General features: G+C 43.0%; 2 protein-coding genes across 6 annotated transcripts; both read right to left on the reverse strand.

Annotated features, from left to right (window-relative positions):
* Positions 1 to 268: 268 nt before the first annotated feature.
* Positions 269 to 6,901, reverse strand: si:ch211-151h10.2 (uncharacterized protein LOC567699 homolog). 2 transcript variants are annotated; one of them, XM_058634200.1, is made up of 9 exons: positions 6,649 to 6,901; positions 5,455 to 5,689; positions 5,294 to 5,361; positions 4,179 to 4,317; positions 2,620 to 2,741; positions 2,349 to 2,529; positions 1,478 to 1,561; positions 1,292 to 1,387; positions 269 to 1,200 (listed from the first exon to the last, which is right to left on the reverse strand). In XM_058634200.1, exons 1-9 carry the CDS (start codon positions 6,759 to 6,761, stop codon positions 859 to 861), a joined length of 1,380 nt encoding a protein of 459 aa, XP_058490183.1. In that variant the 5' UTR covers positions 6,762 to 6,901; the 3' UTR covers positions 269 to 858. The 2 variants fall into 2 exon arrangements, with proteins under 2 accessions (XP_058490183.1, XP_058490182.1); XM_058634199.1 differs by having other exon boundaries at positions 5,455 to 5,692.
* A 170-nt stretch (positions 6,902 to 7,071) lies between these two features.
* prdm10 (PR domain containing 10) lies at positions 7,072 to 19,242 on the reverse strand. 4 transcript variants are annotated; one of them, XM_058634495.1, is made up of 22 exons: positions 18,995 to 19,242; positions 17,789 to 17,918; positions 16,738 to 16,899; positions 16,556 to 16,615; positions 16,369 to 16,473; positions 16,053 to 16,221; positions 15,684 to 15,925; positions 14,971 to 15,244; positions 14,765 to 14,882; positions 14,565 to 14,682; positions 14,191 to 14,475; positions 13,529 to 13,873; positions 12,707 to 12,862; positions 12,425 to 12,604; positions 12,225 to 12,335; positions 11,947 to 12,147; positions 11,714 to 11,857; positions 11,459 to 11,629; positions 10,748 to 10,885; positions 10,450 to 10,636; positions 10,226 to 10,323; positions 7,072 to 8,978 (listed from the first exon to the last, which is right to left on the reverse strand). In XM_058634495.1, the coding sequence occupies exons 2-22, from the start codon at positions 17,858 to 17,860 to the stop codon at positions 8,790 to 8,792; spliced, it is 3,525 nt and encodes a 1,174-aa protein (XP_058490478.1). In that variant the 5' UTR covers positions 17,861 to 17,918; positions 18,995 to 19,242; the 3' UTR covers positions 7,072 to 8,789. The 4 variants fall into 4 exon arrangements, with proteins under 4 accessions (XP_058490478.1, XP_058490479.1, XP_058490480.1 ...); XM_058634496.1 differs by lacking the exon at positions 18,995 to 19,242 and adding an exon at positions 18,722 to 18,930; XM_058634497.1 differs by lacking the exon at positions 18,995 to 19,242 and having other exon boundaries at positions 10,456 to 10,636; positions 17,789 to 18,664.
* Positions 19,243 to 20,082: the final 840 nt, after the last annotated feature.

Raw genomic sequence — 20,082 nt, forward strand, 5'->3', positions numbered from 1 at the left:
AAAAAAAGTCAGGGTAATTGAATTTGGATCAAAGACTTTCACGTTTTTCCAAAAGGTCTAGAGGTCTGCTCAGTTTTTAGTAATAAAAAGAAACGCTTCCGGCATTGACCTCCACTGCCCCCTTCTACCTTCCTCTACACCCTCAACCCCCCCCCCCCTCCGCCCTCCTCCCAAAATCCCCGCTTTGAAGGCCTCAAGTCGGGCCTACATCTGATTGAGACGGACAGAATGAAAGATTGTTCCAGAAAACCTTGGAAAACATCTTAGATTAGGTGGAGGGGGAAATATTTTATTTATAAGAGCTGCAAAGGGTGTTGTTTACGGTGTCAACACAGGAAGCGGAATTATTAAAAGGAATTTTTTGCACAGAGTACAAAGAATGGTCGATGGAAAGGAAAATACAGGAAAAAAAAAAAAATACACATAAAACTTATTCCTGAGACTTAAATAAATGATTAAAAAGATTCTTGAGACATAAGCTGTGGCTGACCAAACTTTAAATAACACACCTATGGGCCACCTGTTTGAGGAGCCCTTATATACACAGTATGTTCTCTGTAACACACTTAAAGCTGAATAACTGGTGGAAGTGCGCCCCCTTGTGTTCGAGATGTTAAAAAACAGTCAGTGCCTACACACTCTCTCGTCTTTGAAAAGAAATAAAAACAGCAATTTGAGTTGTAAAACAACAAAGGCAAAAAGTGGCATAGTCACAAAAATCAATAAATACACAATTTTCAGACAACCAGCAAATGATCAACATTTGAAAGTAAACAACCTTATTTATATATATGTATATGTATGTATACATATATATGTATATATATATATATGTATGTATTTTTTTTTTTTTTTAAATCACTTCTTCTTTCCAGATATACGCAGGCGTCCAAAAGTGGAGGAGAACTGCAGAGCCGACCTCTCACACAGAGAGTGACGAGATTCAGAGTCTGAATCCGGATCCACTGAGGAGGCCGAGTTGCAAGGCTCCGACGATGCGCCGCTTGTGCGTCCGTTATGGAGATGTGGGGACGTCTGTGGAGACACGGCGCATGACTTGGCCTCGTTTGCAGCAGCAGCAGCAGCAGCGAGGGCCCTTGTGTGTTCTTCCTGATTCCCCTTCCAAAGCCCCTCCAGGTGGGCCTGGAACGTCGAGGTCTGCTGCTCCAGAGAGAAGAAACTCTCCTGCACCTTGTCAAACTGTGAGAGGAGACAATTTTCAGTCCCAGAGTGATTCTGCACCTATGAATAACATTCAGCTTGTTTGTCTAAGGCGTAGAATTTAGTGTACCTGCTCAATGTTGGACTGGAGTAACAACTCGGGCCAGACGGACTCACTGCTGCCGCTCACACTGTTGCTTATGTGAGTGTGACTCCACGTTAACTCCTGTGAAACATGGTAATGGGTTTTTTTTATGAGTTAAGACAGCAGGAAACATCGGAGGTGGATTTTTGTTGCATGAGGAGACGACTTTACCTGCAAAAGCTGTGTGACATCCTTCAGATGAGTCTGGCAGCTGTGAAGTCGGTTCCTGTAGTGACCCAGGACTGAAAACAAATTCTGGGCCAGAACAAATATGAAAGTTACAAGTTACACTCCAAGGCGGGCAGAAAATGAATGTCATGGAAATGTTTCACCATAGTCTTCTGTCATTTTAGCTCTGCAGAATAAGGGAGCCGTTGGTCTACTACTGCCTTTGCAATTTGGCCCAAACAGAAGTTCACAGAGGTCACCTGCAACCAGGCTCCTATTGGACAATACCAGCTGTCAATCACACTCCTCCACCTCCGCTAATCGGTGCTGTGCTTTATCAACTCTTTTCTTTTACGAAAAGCGATGGAGACTTCAGGAAATCACGTACTGGCATTCTACTGTAAATCAAATGAGAAGTACGTTCATTTTCCCGTCAAAGGAGTTTTATTTGCAATCAGCAGAGTTGGCCCCCCCGGTGGATACTCGGTATATTCTTACTTCCTGATTGACTTTGCCAAGGAAACCAAAAGTCTCCATTCATTTTTATGCTTTAAACCCTTTAAACTCAACTTACTGATGGAGACAACAGTAGACGAACAACTCCTGTGCTCTGTGAGGTGAAATCACACTTTGTGGTGTTACAAAGCAAAACAAACTTTTCTGTCACTAAATACTGCAGTGAGCACACAGAGTCATCAAGATTGCAGAGGATGCACATCAGAGATCTAGAAAACATGTTGTTCTTCTGCTTCGAAGCGATAAACACCATGCTTTTGCTGGTTTGTCTGTTCAGACGCTGTAGAGGTGGTTTAGAAACTAGAATAGATTCAGAACAATATTAGCAGTACCACAGACAGTATGCACAGCTGCTTACCTCTGCGTCTGTCCGGGCCAAGGCCAGGTCCCCGTGGTCTTGGCCCCCCTCTTTAGTGAGTGTGACCCCAGTGTGCAGCTCCTCCAGTTGAGCCCAGAGGCCGTCGAGTCCCTCCAGCATGTCCTTCACACTGGCCTCAAAATCCCCGTGCACCTGGACGAGAGCACGCAGTGACCTCATCCTGCCAGAGTGGCGAGCGCGTTGTTAGTCTTTTTTTTTGTTTTTTTTTTAAATAACAGATGGAGAATGTATCCTGGAGAGCGAGCCTCACCTCTGCTGTAGGTATCTGCGGATGAGCTTCACTTTGTCTGTCAGTGCGGAGTCTTGTTCGTCCTCATCCGGTGATCTCTTCTCTGATCCAGGGTCAGCATCAGCAAGAGCCTGAGACACTGACTGCAGGGAGGATTTAGGGGTTAGACACATTTTTAAAGACAACCATCTATCGTGACTTTGAAGAACACATTTTAAAAAAAAGTCTCTTTTTATTTCTACTGCAATTTCTGTAACAACAACATTTTCAATGGATAAACTCTTTTATATTGAGTTACAACTTTATTGTTGTTATTTAAAGGTCCAGTGTGTAAGATTTGGGTAAAAATTACTTCCTTTATGCAGGAATATATAAAATAATTGTAGTGAACGATCACCTGCAGTAATATTTACATCAGGACTCTTGTGACCATCGTGATATTCAGGCCGCCTGGATTTATTTTGATTTTATGGCTGTAGATTTGTCAAAAAAAAGTTCAATGAGTGTGTGTTTCTGGCCATTTCCCAAGATAACTTTCACTTTTGATATCTGGCAGTTATTCAAGCGTTTAGGAATTACAGCTGACATCACTAACATGTGACGCACTGGTGAATCTGTGACTGAACGGTCGTTCTGCAGAAGTCCTGAGAGAATGACAAGCGTATGGGTTTCTTCTACCTTTTACTAAACCGTTAAAGCTCCACAATGTAACTTCTGTTCCCCAAAACACTGCTGGCATTGTTATCCTCTCGTCTCTTTGTCCATATTCAAACTATTTTCTTTCAACATTGTTGTTTTGGTATCTAACGACGTCACTCATGTGTGAGAGAAACGGGGTTCATCCTTTAACCTATGTTACGTACTACAGCTTTAAGTAGAAGACGGGGTCTTTGGGCATTAGTGGTTTAAACTAGTGGTTCCCAAACACTGGGTTGGGACCCACAGATGGGTCGCTGGAGATTGTTTTTGGGGTCTCCAAAAAAATTTGCAGAATGTTCCCAACCTTTTATTTCAAGATTTATGTGCATGTAACATGCACTAAATTGAGTTTAAATTGATTTACCAAACATCTTGTTCATGAAATGATATCAGGTGTTACAGATATGTCACTACATTATGTAAAATTTGCTCTGGTCCTGATTTATGTTGTGATTTGTTAAAAAAGTAGATCCCCACATAGAACGTTCGGGAAGGCCATTCACAGCGACACATGCAGCTGCTCAAAGACATATTTTTTCTGTCAGAGGAAAAGATGGATTCCTCGATTCATACATAAAATATTTGCCATGGAACAAAGCCTTGGACAAAGAGGCTCTTTGGTCTGGTTATTCAGCGTGTCGACGACAGCGGCTTAGTCGTGGCTGCGTCTGCCTGAGGTTAGAATATCTATGTATTCCTCAGTGACATGTTGGATGTCTTTCATATTTACCATCCAAATGATTTAACGCCGATCTACACGCATGAGATGATAGGGATTGCTAGAGGCTGCTGTGTGTGTGTGTGTGTGTGTGTGACAGAGAGAGAGAGAGTGTGTGGGGTATTGTTTTGCTTTTGTTAAAAGGTCATTCTCTGCCTCTTACCTCTAGTCTGGAGAGAAGAGTCTGAATGTGGGGGACACTGGGGTCTGGTAGAGGCTCCTGGAGCAAACACAGCAGCAGACTCTTGGCCAGGGAAAGGGCCAGAGGAATGTGACGGCGTGGGCTCCTTGACTGAGGCGACCTGGAGAAATGAGGGGGACACACAGACCATGTGTTTGCATTGTATTGTTTTAAAATGTTGTGGTTTTTTTGCAGCAGTGTTTCACCCCCAGTATTCATCACCTGACACATGGCCACCAGAATCCTATCTGTGTCACTAATCCTTAACTCTATTGCTTCTTCTTTGGCACTAATCACAATCCAGATTGTGTTTGTTTGAGCTATTCTTACGGTCTTCAAAAATCTCAATTAACCACAGAGCCTCAATTCAATACATCATATTTTTTTCCAAATCTCAAATTCTGAGCTGGTATTTCTTGAAATAAAACCACTTCATACCACACAGGAGTAAAGCGTATAAGATACTATTTTTTCCTTTGGATGCACCGGAAGCAAATACTTTGTTACTCTACTTAGGTAATAAAATTCATGTATCTGTACTTTACTTTGTTATTTATATTTATTTATATCTAGCAACTTTTACTCCACTACATTTCCTCTAACTATCTTTGTTACTCATTACTGCCAAATAAAATCAGAAGAAGAAGAGTTGGTAATGGTCTGTAGTTATATAACGCTTTTTTAGTCTTGATGAGCTGTTTTACACTTCAGTTTTGCCATTCACCCATTCACATGCTTCAACATTGGGTTAAGTGCCTTGCTCAAGGACACGTAATGACCAGCAGGCGTCAGGAATTGAACCTACAACCTTGCCCTACCACTGAGCTACCATCACTTACTCTTCACTTTTTTAATAATTTTACTTTTACTTCTAAAACTTAAGTACGTTTTATCAGAAGATGACTTTTGATACTTAAGTACAGTAAATGTCATGCACTTTAAGACTGTGGTTGTTTTACTTAAGTATTATTATAAAAAGTGACTTAAACTTCAACCAAAGTCCTTTTCTGGTAAGAAACATTTATGCTGTGGGGTATTAGACACTATCTCCAGGGCATATAAATACCTGGGTAACAATGAAAATGATAAGGTCTCACATTGAATACTGGATATTTCTGTTTTCCATCACCACCTCCTGCTGTATCCTCTCTGGAGGCTGCTCCTTCTTTAAAAAAAAGCAAAGTCAGCGCATAAATACAACAGGATTAAATACAATAACAGATCAAATGAGGTCCAATCCACACACAGCTGCACACACCTGGTTCTGTGCTGGCCCCAGGGAGCACCTCAGGGCATAAACACAGCCTCCCAGAAGCAGCCACGCTGCACACACTAACAGGAGCCTCCAGGAAACGTCAGCCGACGGCGCCTCCACCTGACAGAACAACCACACTGCACCGACTGGAGCGAGACTGCACCAGTCTCTCCAGGGTCTCAGTGTCTGCAGAGCCTGGGACCAATGAGCTGTGCGACTGTCAGCTGGAGTTTGAGTTCTGCTGCGAGGGAAATTCAAAGAAATGTAAAACAAACAATTTTAACAAATGAAAAGGAACATGAGGTGACAATGGGGAGTGTTTACAGTAATGTTAAGATGATCTTCTCATGTACAGTCTTCTTAACTTCATATTCTGTATCATAAACATTCTTCCTAAGTCGATATGCTGTGAACATATTGCTGTTGTGAAAATGAGAAAAGTGAATTCCTGTATGACCTACAGCCACATTGTTTACGCTAGAACGAGCACAGCCTATAAGCAGGGGAACGTGACTATAAATGGACATTAACGCCGGCCTTTATCCGAAAGAATAACTCCAGAATCCTCTTATGAGTAACATTAAAGCTGGACTTTAATCTAACACTCATGATTTCCATTAGAAAAGCACTCAGCCGAGCGCACACATCCACCAAGGGCAAACAATCCTGCATGATCTTATTGGTCTATCGTTGACACAAGTGATCGGATTTAAAGAAATGAATAAATCACAAAACATGATCAAAGAAAGTATCTGTCTGTTAATCCGGATCGCCACCAAATTGTAATGGACCTAGATCCCATCCCTCGACTGAGTTTTGTAGAAATTGGTTTCAGAGTTTTTGCACAATTCTGCTGTTAAACACACATGAATGAAAACATGTCCTCGGTTGTTTTCATAGGAACACGTGACACACGACATGGAGAGTTACAAATGTGTTCTGCTCAAGACTTCATAAAAACCCAGTCATGGTCACCTCAGATGTCTTAGCTCATGTTAAACGATTAGACGTTAGAGAATAAATGTCCACTGGAGCAGAACAGTATTCACCTATTATGCTCCACTGAGAGCAGAGAGGAAATGTTTTCAGGCCATCATTACACACATAGTTGCTTACCTGTGCCTGTGGCAACAGGTAATCAGAGACCTGCCACTCACAAACAAACAAAAAAAAAAAGCCTGACACAGTGATTCCTACCTCTCCCTCTCTTTTTCTTCCTCCATCCATTTACAGTCCCAGCTCTCTCCTGCTCCCCGGCCAGCACCCGCCGGCTGACCTTTGGCGTGGACCAGTGTCGTCAGCCGAGGCATTGGAGCAAGTCACACACAGACATGATGTTGTTGTGAGACTGCAGCAGAGCAACGACACACACAAAGTACACCTGCTTAAAAAATGGGATCATTTCAATGGCCGGACGAGCTCGTCGAGCTGGTTTTACTGGAAGATTGGTTTTATCTGGGTAGTGGCTCCTTCCTTTCCCCACGTTCTGTCCACACAGGAATGTGTCAAACATACTGATCGTGATTGTTTGGAGGACAAGCCCTGCTCCGCCCAGTCAAACCTGGGGCCTCCTACACTTCCGAGCACTTTTTCTTTCTGAATCACACAATGTAGTTCACGTCATGTGAACAACTTGGTCACCTTTATTTATACAGGTTTTCCCATCGAGACACGGGGTCTCATTTTCATGACAGTACCCGTCAACTCGTAAGTTCATCTTTACAGGGAAGTAGTGCATTGTTAGTTAATTGCCAACAATTTTACATTGTGTGCTGTTTTTAATTAATGTATAATTAAGTTCTCTGGTTTCTATAGCTTCTTAACTGTGACTTGTTTTTGGTTTCTTTGCTCAATCTAACAAAAGGAAAACATTAAAACTGCACCATCCGATATTCTAAAATCACATTTTTGATATTTGGGAGACACCGATCAACATTTTATGGACCAATCAATTCATCGAGTAAACAATCATCTGAGCTCCTGTTCAGTAGCAGAAGTAGTTTCTAAACATATTTCAAGATAATGAAGATATATCTCAACTCAGGTGAAAGTGAGGGAGGGAAAATACTAACAAAAAGATTAGAGTTAGTATCAAAAATACTACCCCTAATCTAGTAATACAAAGCTAAATGCAAATCGCTGACATATCCCTTTTACTAGAAAAATATTGTGGATTTGCAAGTCATTCTCTTCAAGTGCACACACAGATATCATTGTCAATCTGGATTAAAAGGGGGGTCTTTTAAGTAAGGTGTCATCACTTCTCCTTTACCACTACTTTAGTGTTACTTTATCTAAATATCACATTTTACTTTTTGATTTAAGTCAATTTTGCACACACAAACTGCATGGCAACAGTAAGTAAGACAGAAGAAAATTAACAGCAAAAATAGCCGAGCGTTTAACTATTAATATGAGACGAAGCCATCTTGGCGTCAAATTTAGGGGTTTGTCAGGTTTTTCCTCAACATTTCTAGTTGGAAATTCGATTTGAGGCTGTTTTCGGTTGAAACTTCCTGCTGTGACTTGGACTTGTTTTCAGGACTGTGTGCCATCACCGTTACTGGTATGAAAAGAGTGTTTCTGGTCAGACCCACAGTGACGGAAACAAACTTGTATAATTGACTCCCAAAAAGCCATGGGTACCATGCAGTAAGTCTCGGAAGAGCAGAGATGGTTGTTTGCTTTTCTAGATTTTACTCTGAAAACACTGGGTTGGTTCATCTTCTGACAACAAAGAAGAAAGAGACACAAAATAAAAAAGAAAGAAAGAAAGAAAACAGGACAAACAAATGTGCAAGACGACAAAGAAGAAGTCACCGGCAGCGATGTGCAAGCGAACACTCATGATGATGAGAACACGTTTAAAGGATTGTTTTACACAGTATTGTTCAGTGTCGTTCTTCTCCTCGGAATTCATTTACAAATAGTTCTCTTCAGGAAATGTCCATAACTGTACAAATGTGTAAAATGGGCACACAAAGGTGTGCAAGGGCTGAGCGACACGACGTCCAACATCGACCTTTTCCAGACCTTAAAAATATGTAACTTTTGAAAGCAGCACAGGAACCCTGTATTAGATATAATGTTGTTCTGCAGCTCCAGTGAATATATAACAGAAAAACTAACTTTTTAGTGTGTGTGTATTTAAGCATTTAAATTTTCAATAACTTACAGACACATAAAACTGTGCTTGTCGTCATTTCATCTCCCTTTCATGTTTTCTGCATGATCCCAAATCCGGCACCATTTGTTCATGTAGTGTGCGTACAAGCCTCTGAGGTTGTTTTTTTTATTCACATGCAGGATCAGTCTGCAAGAGTTCATCCACGTATAGTTCAAGGTTTTGTGATGTGGACTTCATTCGTGCCGCTTCCGTTGGTTGTCGTGGTGATGATGTACTGCGTGGTGCCTTGCTGACCGGTCGCCTGCTGGTCCAGATGCTCTGCGTGGGTCTGAGTTGTGCTCTGAGAAGCGGTCTGTTTAGTCTCCAGCTCGGTCTGACCCTCGGAGATGACGTAGTGTGTCTGCAGGACAGGGATGAGACATTTGACTGTGAATTTCTGTTCCCTCTTGATTCCTTTTCAGGAAATCCTTCTAAAGACAAACATTTGTAAAAGACGTAAGGCAAAGTCACAAAACTGTGACAGAACTATCCCGAATGATCCCTTTCTTTCTAGCAACTTCCTGCAAGCAACTGTATTGCAGTGTATTGTAGTCATGTACACATGTATATTATGGTGCTTTTCCACTACATAGTACCACTTAACCCACATTTTCAGGATTGTTAAATCTTTTTAACGGATCTAGAGTTCGGCTTTGTATGCTTTGATTCCGGTGTCAGACTTCTTGCTCATGCTCATGCCGTGTTCACATGACGGCACACTGACCCATCAGTGGACGGCAATCTGATGACGGCTCAGCTCGCTTAGAACCTCGACTGAGCAGGTACTAAAGAAAAGTACCAGGTACTAAAGAAAAGTACCAGGTACTATCGCTAATTGTTTTGTAGTAAACGTGACGTAGAGCTGAACTCTCCGATCATAGCTGACGCGATTGTGGTACACATCAGCAAACTCCATCAATCAGAGATGCTGTGGGTAGTGTAATATTTCTGCTGGACATTGGGAATAAAACACTTTTCTTAAAGCCCATCTGGTATCTTACAGATTTTAGCTTATGCCATTGCTTCGCAATCTCGTAGCTTGTGGTGAGTCTACATTGAATGGTTACAACATAATGAAAATCAAAATCACACTACAATAAACCATATCTATGTGCTGGAGAAGCACAGCGCATTTCACATCTGCCTGACAATTATTTTAGATTTTAGATTTCATTTAAATACAGTGGTCATTTTCATGTAAGCAGGTCACAGGCAGTAGCTGTAAACATTAAAAATGTATCGCAAATCAGGTGAAAGAAAGTAAAAACACACAAGTGTTTCCATCCAATGCTGTGGAGCAAATACTGGGAGTCAGTTCACCGAGATGAGCAGTAGGTGGCGCAAAAGACAGCGTCACTAATGGAGAATATGATGTAAATAAGAGTATATTATGAAAGGGTGTTTTGTTGCTGCTGCCATTTATAACTGCATTAATATTTGCTTTGCACTAATTAAGGAATAAGGTACTCGAGGAATATTTGACACCTTTTTTCACTGAATCCCATTTCCATTGCACTTACTCACATCCATCTTTCCCTCTTCGCTCAAGCCTATAAACTAACTTTCTCAAATTGTCTGTTTCCATTCAGGATGTGCAGAAACACTCACCGTTTTCACCTGGTTGCTGTTGACTCCAGATACAGGCGTGCTCGTCTCAGCTATCACATACTGAGCGTGCGGTAGAGTCATCATCTGGATCTCAGAGGCTGCAGCGATCAGAGAGGAAACATGTTAACCTCAAATGTAATCCATATACACTGCATATTATATACACTGTGTATATATATATATATATATATATATATATATATAGTGCAAAGTGTAAGACTCACGGTAACCTCGATAATTCCAGTTTCCGGGTATGTACGCGTGCTGGACACTCCCCTGCTGCTGCTGCTGCTGCTGGGTGCTGCTGCTCTGTAGTGTGTGACTCTGAGCTAAGGTGACGGGGGTCAACTGGGTGGGGCTCAGCTCCTGACTCGTCTGCTGGGAGGTGGGGCTTAGTGGTTGACCAGTTACCTGAAGGAGGGAGAATCGATGGTTGCCCGTTTATTGTGTGCACACAGAGATACTGGACTTTGAAATCATTTAGAAACAGAAGGACACAGAGGGAGAGAAACGAGGTCCGACCTGAGCGGCACCTTGTCCGCTGCCTGACGGCTCGGTGACCTGGATGTGCTGTACCTGGATGGAGTGCTGACTGTAGCCGTGAGGGTCATGGAGCTGATTCACATCCACGGTTGGGTGTTGTGAGTGAGGGGAGGAAGCCTGTGAGACGTCGAGAAATTTGAAAGTTGAATTCATATTTTAATTGTTGGATAAACATTGACAGTATTTCTTGCACTTTTCTGCCAGAACAAACGCAAACAATCATACAACACAACTAGACACATTACAATTGACCACACAGAACAATCCCAGAAAAGAGAAATCCTTTCACCGTGTATTTGACCTTGTTTTAAATGTTTCATAAAGTTAAAGAAAGGACTGAAGCATGATTCAGTCTGATACTATTACATTTGCGGGTCCCAGGTTTGATGATAATAGTTAGGGCTGCAATGATAATTGATTATTTGGTTTGAGGGTATTTTTTACACAATGAAAACAAGTTTTCTGGTTTTTCTGATTCTTAAGTGTGATTATTATCTGGTTTCTCTGCTCCATATAACAAAGAAAATCATTAAAATTGAAGAAGTTTGGACTCTTCTACGATACAACATGACAATACTTAATATTGTCTGCTGGTGGATAACTGTGATTTTGATCCAGCAGGCTGTGTCGGCTCACTGTGGATGGAAAAAGGTCAAACTAAAAAGGACGAGCTCAGAATCCAGATCTTACCGGAGCCACTTGCACCACCTGCAGCTGAATGTGCTGCGGCTGAGAGAGGCTGCCGCCCGCCTGAGAGACGGGGATGTACTGAATCCTCTGGTAGTCTCCCTGTGCTGTGCGATAGTCTGTGGTCAGAGTCTGAGAAAGCTCCGTCATGGCCTGGGTCAGCAGGTCTGTGGTCTGTGGATGAAAGGAATCACACAGTTTAGTATAATTCCTATTTCTTTTGGTGCTTGGCATGTATGTTTTGTAAATTTCCCTCACCACTACAGCCTCGGCGGTGGTGCCGTCTGCATTGATGACCGCAGGAGTGCTACTGATCACAGCTGTGGTCAAAGGAGCCTGGATGTTGCCGACGTGCTGAGCAAACTCTGGATGCTTTTTCCTGATGTGCTGAACCATCTTGGTCTGAGACGCAAACGCACAGAAAGCCGTGATTTCTGGATTTAAACGCTTAAACGGACTCCTATCGTGATAAAAAAAACCTCATTACTAACCTTGCTGCTGTACTGTTTGGCGCAGTGGGGGCAGCAGACGGGTGCAGTGGCGATGGTGCCAGTGAGCTGTGTGTGTGTGCTCAGCATGGGGTCAGGTTCGCCGGGAACAGCTGGTCGCAGTTTACGGATGCTGGGAGGCAATTCTTCCCCCGGGTGGTTCTTCAGTATGTGGGCTTTCCTCTTACTGGCACTCTTATAGACCTGCAGCAAAGAGATCATAAAATCATAATGTACTCGGAGCTCGACTGATGTGACTCGACTAGGAGGGAGAAACAAACCTTGTCACAATACTGGCAGAAGTAATCCCTGTTGGGCTTGATAATTGGCAACGTCAGCTCGGGCACATCATCGATCCGCATCTCAGGATGACGCTTGGACAAATGATTAACCTGCGATGAGTAAAACAGACTGGTTTAAACAGACTTGATCGAAAAAAAACTAAAAAATAAACAAGAGATTTGTGCAAATTGTTGCTCACCAGCATTCCTCTGCGTCTGAATCCCATCATGCACACTCTGCATTTGAACATGAAGCTCTCAAAGTCCATGTTGGGCACCTTCATTTTGAGGGTTTTGGAGCGGTTCATCCGGTCCGCCTTCTTGGCCTCTCGGTCGGGATTGTGCATGCGCTGCATGTGCTCCCGTAGCTTATCTTTCCTCTTAACGTCACAGGAAATAAAACCGTCACGCTCACAGACCTCACAGATACATACACGACCACACACACACAACATAACTTGTGTTCTCCCGGTTCACCTAACCTTGAATTGTTTGCCACACGTCGAGCACAGGAAGTCTTTGCGGTCCGAGTGGCGTAACATGTGCAAACGCAGCTTGTCCGGCCGGCAGAAGGCCTTCTCACAGCTGGAACACTGGAAGACCTTCTCCGCATGGAAGCAGCGTATATGTTTCTTAACCTGAGATCAAGAAAATGTTGTTATCTGAAAATGGATAGATAAAATATGACAACTATTTGAAATCTGACTGCTGCTTCCGTCTTAGAACGGCTTCCTAAAAGTGAAGCCATGTTAGTTTTGTCTTTGCTGTAAATTAAGGCTGCAACAATGATTACTAAATTAATTGTCAACTGTTTTGATAATCAATTTGATCAGTTTTCAGCATCTGATATTTTCCAATTTCCTAGCCCCATATAACTGATAAGAAATCATTAAAACCTCTTTGTTTGTGGACAAAATAAGACGGTCAAGAACATTTTAAGACTTGGGAAACACGGCAGAGATCAGTTAATATTCTAGCAGTTGCTAGAAATAAATATTTAAAATAAAGACTTGCGATCACACATGAATGTGTAAATGTAACAGTTTGAGTTTAAAAAAGAAAGAAAGAAAGAAAGAAGGTTGGAGGGTAGGACTAGAAAAGTTACTGCAGCAAATGCTGTGATGGTATTCTCTCATCACCCAAGGTGCAGTGTGAAATCAAGCCAGTGGGTGGCACCAGAGGTCAAGTAACATGATGCGGCACATAATCAAAAGGTGATGTTAAAGTTGAATAAAGCTGTAGCTATTGCAGTAAACTCTGTGTGGTAAATGGGGATTATTTCTAAAACGCCGCTGGAGACGAACCTGGATGAAGTCTGTGAACGTCTTTTTGCAGGAGGGACAGGAGAAGCAGCCGTCCACAGCATGCACCCCTACGTGGTCTTTGAGCATCTCCAGCTTTTCAAAGGACTCGGGGCACAAGAGACAGGAGTAGGAGCGGTTCTCTGTGTGCACCATCAGGTGGTCCTCCAGGGCCGAGTCGCTCATGAAGCTCTTGCTGCAAATGTGGCAGGAAAAGGCGTAGGCGTCCCGGCCGTGGACGCGCAGATGCTGATCCAGCTTGTCTTTGTCCCGGAAGGCCTTTCCACACTGGGTGCATTTGAAAGGACGAAAGCTCTTCCTGATGAAAAGGTGCTGCAGTGCTGCGTTCTGAGATAGAAAAAACAAAAAAAAAGGAATTAGTCACAAAAAAACTTAACTTGTATTTTTAACACTGATCTGCTGAGACAGGAGCAGGCTGAAAAATGCGATGGAGTGTGCAGGAGGGAGAATATCCTGAAATGTTACATGAACACTGACACCATGGAAAATAACTAAAAGGAATCTTTCTGCCATCTTCAGGGTCCCACCTACCTGCACATCCATCTGTGAAGAAGGAACGCATTGAGAAAGAAAGACACATGGTTGTGAAGCAAATCAAAATAACTAAATAACAAACTCTAAAAACACAGAGTCTCCCGTCTCACCCGTATCCTCTTGGCGCGGCGCATGTCCTGAGACGTGAGGTGGTTGTCACTTTGGATGCTTTGTCCCGGGTCCTCCTTTACCGGTACAGGCAGGTCCGTGTTGACGGGTGGAGTGACAGACTCCGAGACCGGCTCCCCTGCAGGAGGCATGAGCTGGCCGCCCTCCTCCTCCTCCTCCTCAGTCCCGACCTCGGCCTCCAGCTCCATCTGCACCACCTTCAGCCCGTTGTGAGTGACCTCCACCTGCTCCTCCAGCGGCTGCTTCTCCGTCAGCTCCAACATCTCCTGATTGAGGAGTTTGAAATGAACAAAAGCACCTTCTGGATAAATGAATTCTACCTATTTTGTTATGGCTTTGATTAAAGGCCCCTTACTGTCTTTTCCACGACTGAGTCGACCGGTGGATCCAGACGTATGATTTTCGGCGGCCGGCCCGGTCTTCTTCCCGTCCCAAATCTCTTCCTGCCTCTTCCTCGACCTCGGCTTCTGGACCTGACACAGTAAAGACACAGTGTTGAGGCGGTGTGGGCTCCTGGTGCACCAGGCATTAACGTGAAAATACGAGGGTTTTCACCTGTTGACAGAGTTTAACTTGTCGTCGTGCATGTTGAGATGCTGCTGCAGCTGCTCCGAGCTCACAAAGCGACAGTTGCACTCGTAACAAGGCCAGTTCTTCTCTTGCTCATGCAGCACTGAAGAAACAAAGTGAAGAAGTGAAGAAGTGAAGGACCGGGAGGAACCACGACTAACGACATCTGCTACTGTTATTGCAACACTCACCTTTCCTCTCCTCGTCCGTCACGTTGTAGATCTTGTGATTTACAAACTCTGCATATGATGCCGCGTACCACACCCTGAGCTCCTGTTTCGGTTGAATGTTCTTGATGGTCGTGTAAAAGATCTCGGAGCCGTACTGATAGGCCACCAGGTTCTGCTCCAGGTGGTTCTGAGCGGGCCTCACGAACATCATCCAGTTGCAGCTGTCCTCGTCAGAAAGGTCAAACCACATGTCGCTGGGTTTCTCTGCATCTTTCTCTGCATCCAGCAGACACAGCTGTGGCAATGAGCAAAAGACAGATTAGATAGAGGATCAGGCTCAAACGTGAATCCTTTTTTTTTCTTCTTTTGCAAGGAAAATTACATCCGTTTGGATTTTGATTTAGGAAGGTTTATTGTTAGAAATTGAACACAATAACCTTACATATATACTTTAGGCAAGGGCCTTGCTTAACGAAGGCTACGATCTTTCACTGACGTTTCTACAGTAGCCTGAATGGACCAAAACAAAGCCAGAAGCAGAAGCTTTCTATGCAAACAAAGACGAACAACATCCATCCTTGTATATGAGTCTTCCCTTTGTTACTATGTGTTGTCTCACCATTAGAAGTCATTTACACACTTTAATGTGCAGACTTAACAAGGTTTCCAGTGAAACTGATCTTAATAAAAGAAACTAAAAAAAGCAAATCAAAACAAATTAGTTCCAGCTTTACTTTGAGATGAATGTAGTGGTCCTGTAGTTCTCCCTGAGGGACCAGAGGTCCTTCCAGTGGACCAAACTGAGTCCGCTTGGGGATGCGCCTCTTGGAGAACACCCCACCCAGGAAGCGATCGGTGTAGAGGACCAGGGGCAGACTGGCCCGGGCCTTGGACACCACCGGCCTGTTTGGGATCGGGTGCAGCGCTCCGTGTTTCAGACAGACTGAGGCGTTGGAATCGTTACACTCCTCACACCCTGAGACGCCACAGAGATAATTGTTCACCCACAAACATTTGTATTTACTTAAAATGTCAAAACACACAAGATCTGCCCAAACCAAGAGTGAGACCAATGTTTTAAGATTGAGGAGAACGTCACTCACAGAGGTTGTGAGGGTCGAACGACTGAGGCTGATGAGGCTCCCAGTCGTCCATGTCGGAGTCTTCGTCATCCTCTTCTTCAGAATCATCCGTGGTGTCTGTTGCCCCAAGGGGACTGGAGGGAGTCTCTGCCATGTCTGCCATGGAGGTGAGCGAGTTGGACAGCTGTTCCTGTGTTTTAAAGAGAGACAATACTCACTCACTCGTTCTCTAGTCTTTAGGTTTTTCAGATTGAATGGTTTAAAAAGCATGTTTTTACTTGTTTGGAACGGTAAAATAGTTGCTGTAAATAGTCGTACACACACAATCTCCTCTCACCTGGGAAACTGGCTCCAGTATAGCTTGCGGCGCTTCGGCTACATTACTGAGGACGTGCAGGTTGGCAGCATTCATGTTCTGTCCACTGGGCAGTAAAACCGTCACCTACAGATGAAATCCAGCTGCTTTAAGGTTCTCTACCATCAGCGAAGTTGCATGGTGAGCTGCTAATGTCAGATACGCCTACCTGCTGAGTCGTGCCATCCTGCTGAATGTAAGCCACTTGTGGTTGATCAGCAAATACAGTCTGAAACAAAAATGTCACACATCACACTGAGCTGATACTGCACGGACAAATGCATGTTATCAATTGTACATGCTATTTTAACTTAATATAATATCAGCTACAAAAATATCATCCCCTCTTACCTGAGTGCCATCTGCAGGGTGAATGTAGACCAGTGTGTGTTCTCCAGACTCCACAGAGGCAAAGGAGTTCCCGTCTGCTGTGTAAACCACCTGCTGCTGCGCCCGGTCCGCCTGATCTCCACTGTAGACGATCTGGGCCACTGTGCTGCCTTCAAAATGCACCTGAAACACAGACACAAACACAGGCCACAATTGCTTTGATCCACCTACATCTTCACCACATGCTGTGACTTTGACTCGCCGTCAATCTAACCCCAATTTAAATGTTGTAAAATGTAATCTTGGGTATTATTCTGGGCAAAGGTTTTAGGGACTTAAAGCTAAGTTAGGACGCTTTAAAAATCATGCCATATTTACTTTAGATTTTTATTCCTCTTTTATTCTTTTAATTATTGGGTATTGTTATTAACATCCACACTTGGTGATAAGTGATAATTTACTAGATTAAGTACAGGTCCGACTGCTACCAATCTGTCCTGGATTCATCCTCAGAAACTCAATTCCCTCAATTCAAGCACCACATATTAACACATATTAAGATGGAAGGGCAACTTGTAAGAGCCGCTTCACCCAATGTCGTCCACTTTTATTGATTTGCAACCCGCTGTGCATCTGGCCATGTGATTGTCCTTGGGATCTTGGACAAGCCAGTCACAGTCATCAGTCACATTATTTGTTACGGGACTCCTCCTTCTTTTGGAGGAGGATAGAACCTTGTGACTTAGACTCATGGTGCAAAATTAATTTCTGATCAGTCTAAATAGAGTTAAACCTTTGCCCCGTGCTGTATAAGTGAGCACTTTGTCTTCAAATCGTTTTGGAGGGCACGGGAAACTATTACTGAATCCTACTCTATGTAATCTAAAACTGTCAAAGTGCATGTTGAGTTTTGAGATTTAGCAACAACTTGGAACATGTTGCTGAACATGAGTATACTTGTGTAGGGGTCGTGTTTTAAGGATTAAAACTCTCCAGCTTTAACTGTTGTCAGATTAATTAATGTGAATCATGGCTTATGACTCTAATATAGCAGTTTGGATGCGATTCAGACCTGTGTGGTGTTGCCTGAATCATTGTCAGCAGCCTGACTCCATACTGCTGAAGGCTCCTGCTTGGTCTCCATGGCAACTCGGTGACAGACCTGTCACCAACCACTTCACTTATGAAAGAGAAGAGTACACCTGTGAAGCACACAAACAAAAGGTCTTAGGGTGATTGTAAAATTAGCAACAATGCCTGAGTTTACAGGAGTAAAAATACTTGTATGCATGACTGGCAGGTGATTGTCAGGTATTTTCATAAATATTGTGACGTGAAGTGAGTTTCACAATCCATGTAGCCTCTTGTGTCATATGTTCAGAGTACTTGTGTGTGTTGTTGTTGTTGTTGTTTTAATGCAACTATGAGAAACATTAACAGCCATTTCGAAATGCAGTTGCACTGAATTCAACCCTATGTACCACCCGAAGCACATATTTTGGGTGTACAGTCTCCGTTTCGTCCTTGCTGGAAGGACCTGCACATCAAAATAAAGCAGCGTGTCAATTTGCACAGAGAGCGGTCACACGGGACTCTCTCGGCGGGGGTATGAAGGAAAACGCGGTCGGCGTGTGTTCAAGAGGCCGCAAGGAAAATCGTATTCAAACACAACCGCATATCGGCACAAAAGCCACAACAAAAGCTGGGATTCAGTAATCTCATTCAGAAATCTAGTTGGTATATTCAATAATAAATTCAGATCCCCCCCTATTTAACCCTGCAGTTTCTCAGTCCCAACCGGACCATACCACAAAAACCAGCGTCGTAAAAACCCGGGCATTTACTACGCCGCAATGTTAGCATTACAGCTATACAGTTGCAACATAACAGCGACCACACTGGCAGACATGACTTGTTAGGCCTTTGTGCTTTCGTCACATTGTGCGTTTTTGAACAAAAGTGGATTTCAGGCAGTTAGGGCCCAAAATGATTTGGATTGACCCACCCGTCTCCCGCTTCTAGTTGAGCCCAGCCCTTACAGTTTGCAGTGAACAAGGAAGACCGGGGATCCATTTTGGGTGGGACTAACAACAACAGCTACATTCGAAGAGACTCGACGAAAAAATAGATTTCATTCCGCCACAAATACGCTCCAAACCTCAACACATTTTTAATTAATTTAATCGACGAGACGACTGTGCAGTCGCGCAAATCAGCTAGTCATGAAGCAGCCCCTGTTTTTGTTAGATTTTGTAGAAAACGTCCTGGTTGTTCTTACCTCAGAATGGTAGCTGCAGAGATGGCTGCATTGCATATATTAACATAATCTGCCTGGTAACAGAGCGACAGCCTGGTCTCTGATTGGTGGCTATTTACTTTGGAGCCGAAGGAACGTGTGACGTTTTAAAGTATCGACACGAAAGAGTTCGTGTACTGATCGGAAATCGAATATTTGGTCAATGTAAACAATCGCTATTGTCATTTATGTTTGTTTAAGCAATTTGAGCTACTGGAACAGTTACAGCCAATCAAAAAAAAAGAAACACCCGGTTTCGACCAATCAAATTCAAGTGCTTAGTTTCTATTTGTTTATTTATTTATTATTATTCCTCCACTTTCCAGTAATATTTCTCTTCGTGAGCTGCAAAGGTTTCGCGTGTTTATTTCAAAATGGCAGTTGGTTGTTGTGGAAGTGAAGCTTTGATGTATAATGAAACGACGTCAATTAGTTCCCACTCATGAAGGCTTTACGGTCCCCGGTCCCCAAGTGGTCGTTGCGGGAAGCGGCAGCACGTTACACGGCAAAACATTAATAGTTCCGGTCTGTGTACCTTCAAAATAAAAGGAGACTAAAAAGGGAAGAATAATAATAACACATAAATGCTGCAGGATTGAAGTGTGTATATGTTTGTGAATACATGTACAAGTGTGTGTATACACATTGTGAGAGTTGTTGATACAACAAGTCATAATAAGTTCACACATCAAGAGTGTTAACTGCCCTCTGGAGGTCAAACAAAACTATTGCAACAATAAATTCGTCAAGGTAGCGTAAGTGCAGACATACTGCTCTCGGTGAATGTTCAACATTCAACTAACTGGGAAATTGTCGTTAATATTAAATGGACATTGTACCTAATATGCAGTGATTATCTTTGAATAAAACAGCAAATTATGCAGTGATAATACTGCAGTTTTGTGAAATAATGCAATAACAGAATGACTTCCGGTTGGGAGATTAATAATAAAATAATGGTGCAATGAAGACTACAGTATGTGGACTTACCATGATAGCAGAGCAAAAATTCAATAAAGTAAAATAAAAAATACATGGAGACGGAAGAAACGGTTTGAGTGAGTGGTTCT

Source organism: Solea solea, chromosome 7 (genome assembly GCF_958295425.1).
Source record: "Solea solea chromosome 7, fSolSol10.1, whole genome shotgun sequence".
Taxonomy (NCBI): domain Eukaryota; kingdom Metazoa; phylum Chordata; class Actinopteri; order Pleuronectiformes; family Soleidae; genus Solea; species Solea solea.

What these genes read in the sequence shown, in the direction of transcription:
- si:ch211-151h10.2 (XM_058634199.1), bottom strand. Translation starts at nt 6,761, where the DNA reads ATGCCTCGGCTGACGACACTGGTCCACGCCAAAGGTCAGCCGGCGGGT. An exon ending in GAAGAAAAAGAGAGGGAGAG is followed by an intron (nt 5,693 to 6,648) that starts GTAGGAATCACT and finishes TTTCCCTCGCAG; the next exon opens with CAGAACTCAAACTCCAGCTG. An exon ending in CGCAGATACCTACAGCAGAG is followed by an intron (nt 2,530 to 2,619) that starts GTGAGGCTCGCT and finishes CCACTCTGGCAG; the next exon opens with GATGAGGTCACTGCGTGCTC.
- prdm10 (XM_058634495.1), bottom strand. Translation starts at nt 17,860, where the DNA reads ATGGAGACCAAGCAGGAGCCTTCAGCAGTATGGAGTCAGGCTGCTGAC. An exon ending in GCCGCGCCAAGAGGATACGG is followed by an intron (nt 13,874 to 14,190) that starts GTGAGACGGGAG and finishes TTTCTATCTCAG; the next exon opens with AACGCAGCACTGCAGCACCT. An exon ending in CGTGTGGCAAACAATTCAAG is followed by an intron (nt 12,605 to 12,706) that starts GTTAGGTGAACC and finishes TGTGACGTTAAG; the next exon opens with AGGAAAGATAAGCTACGGGA.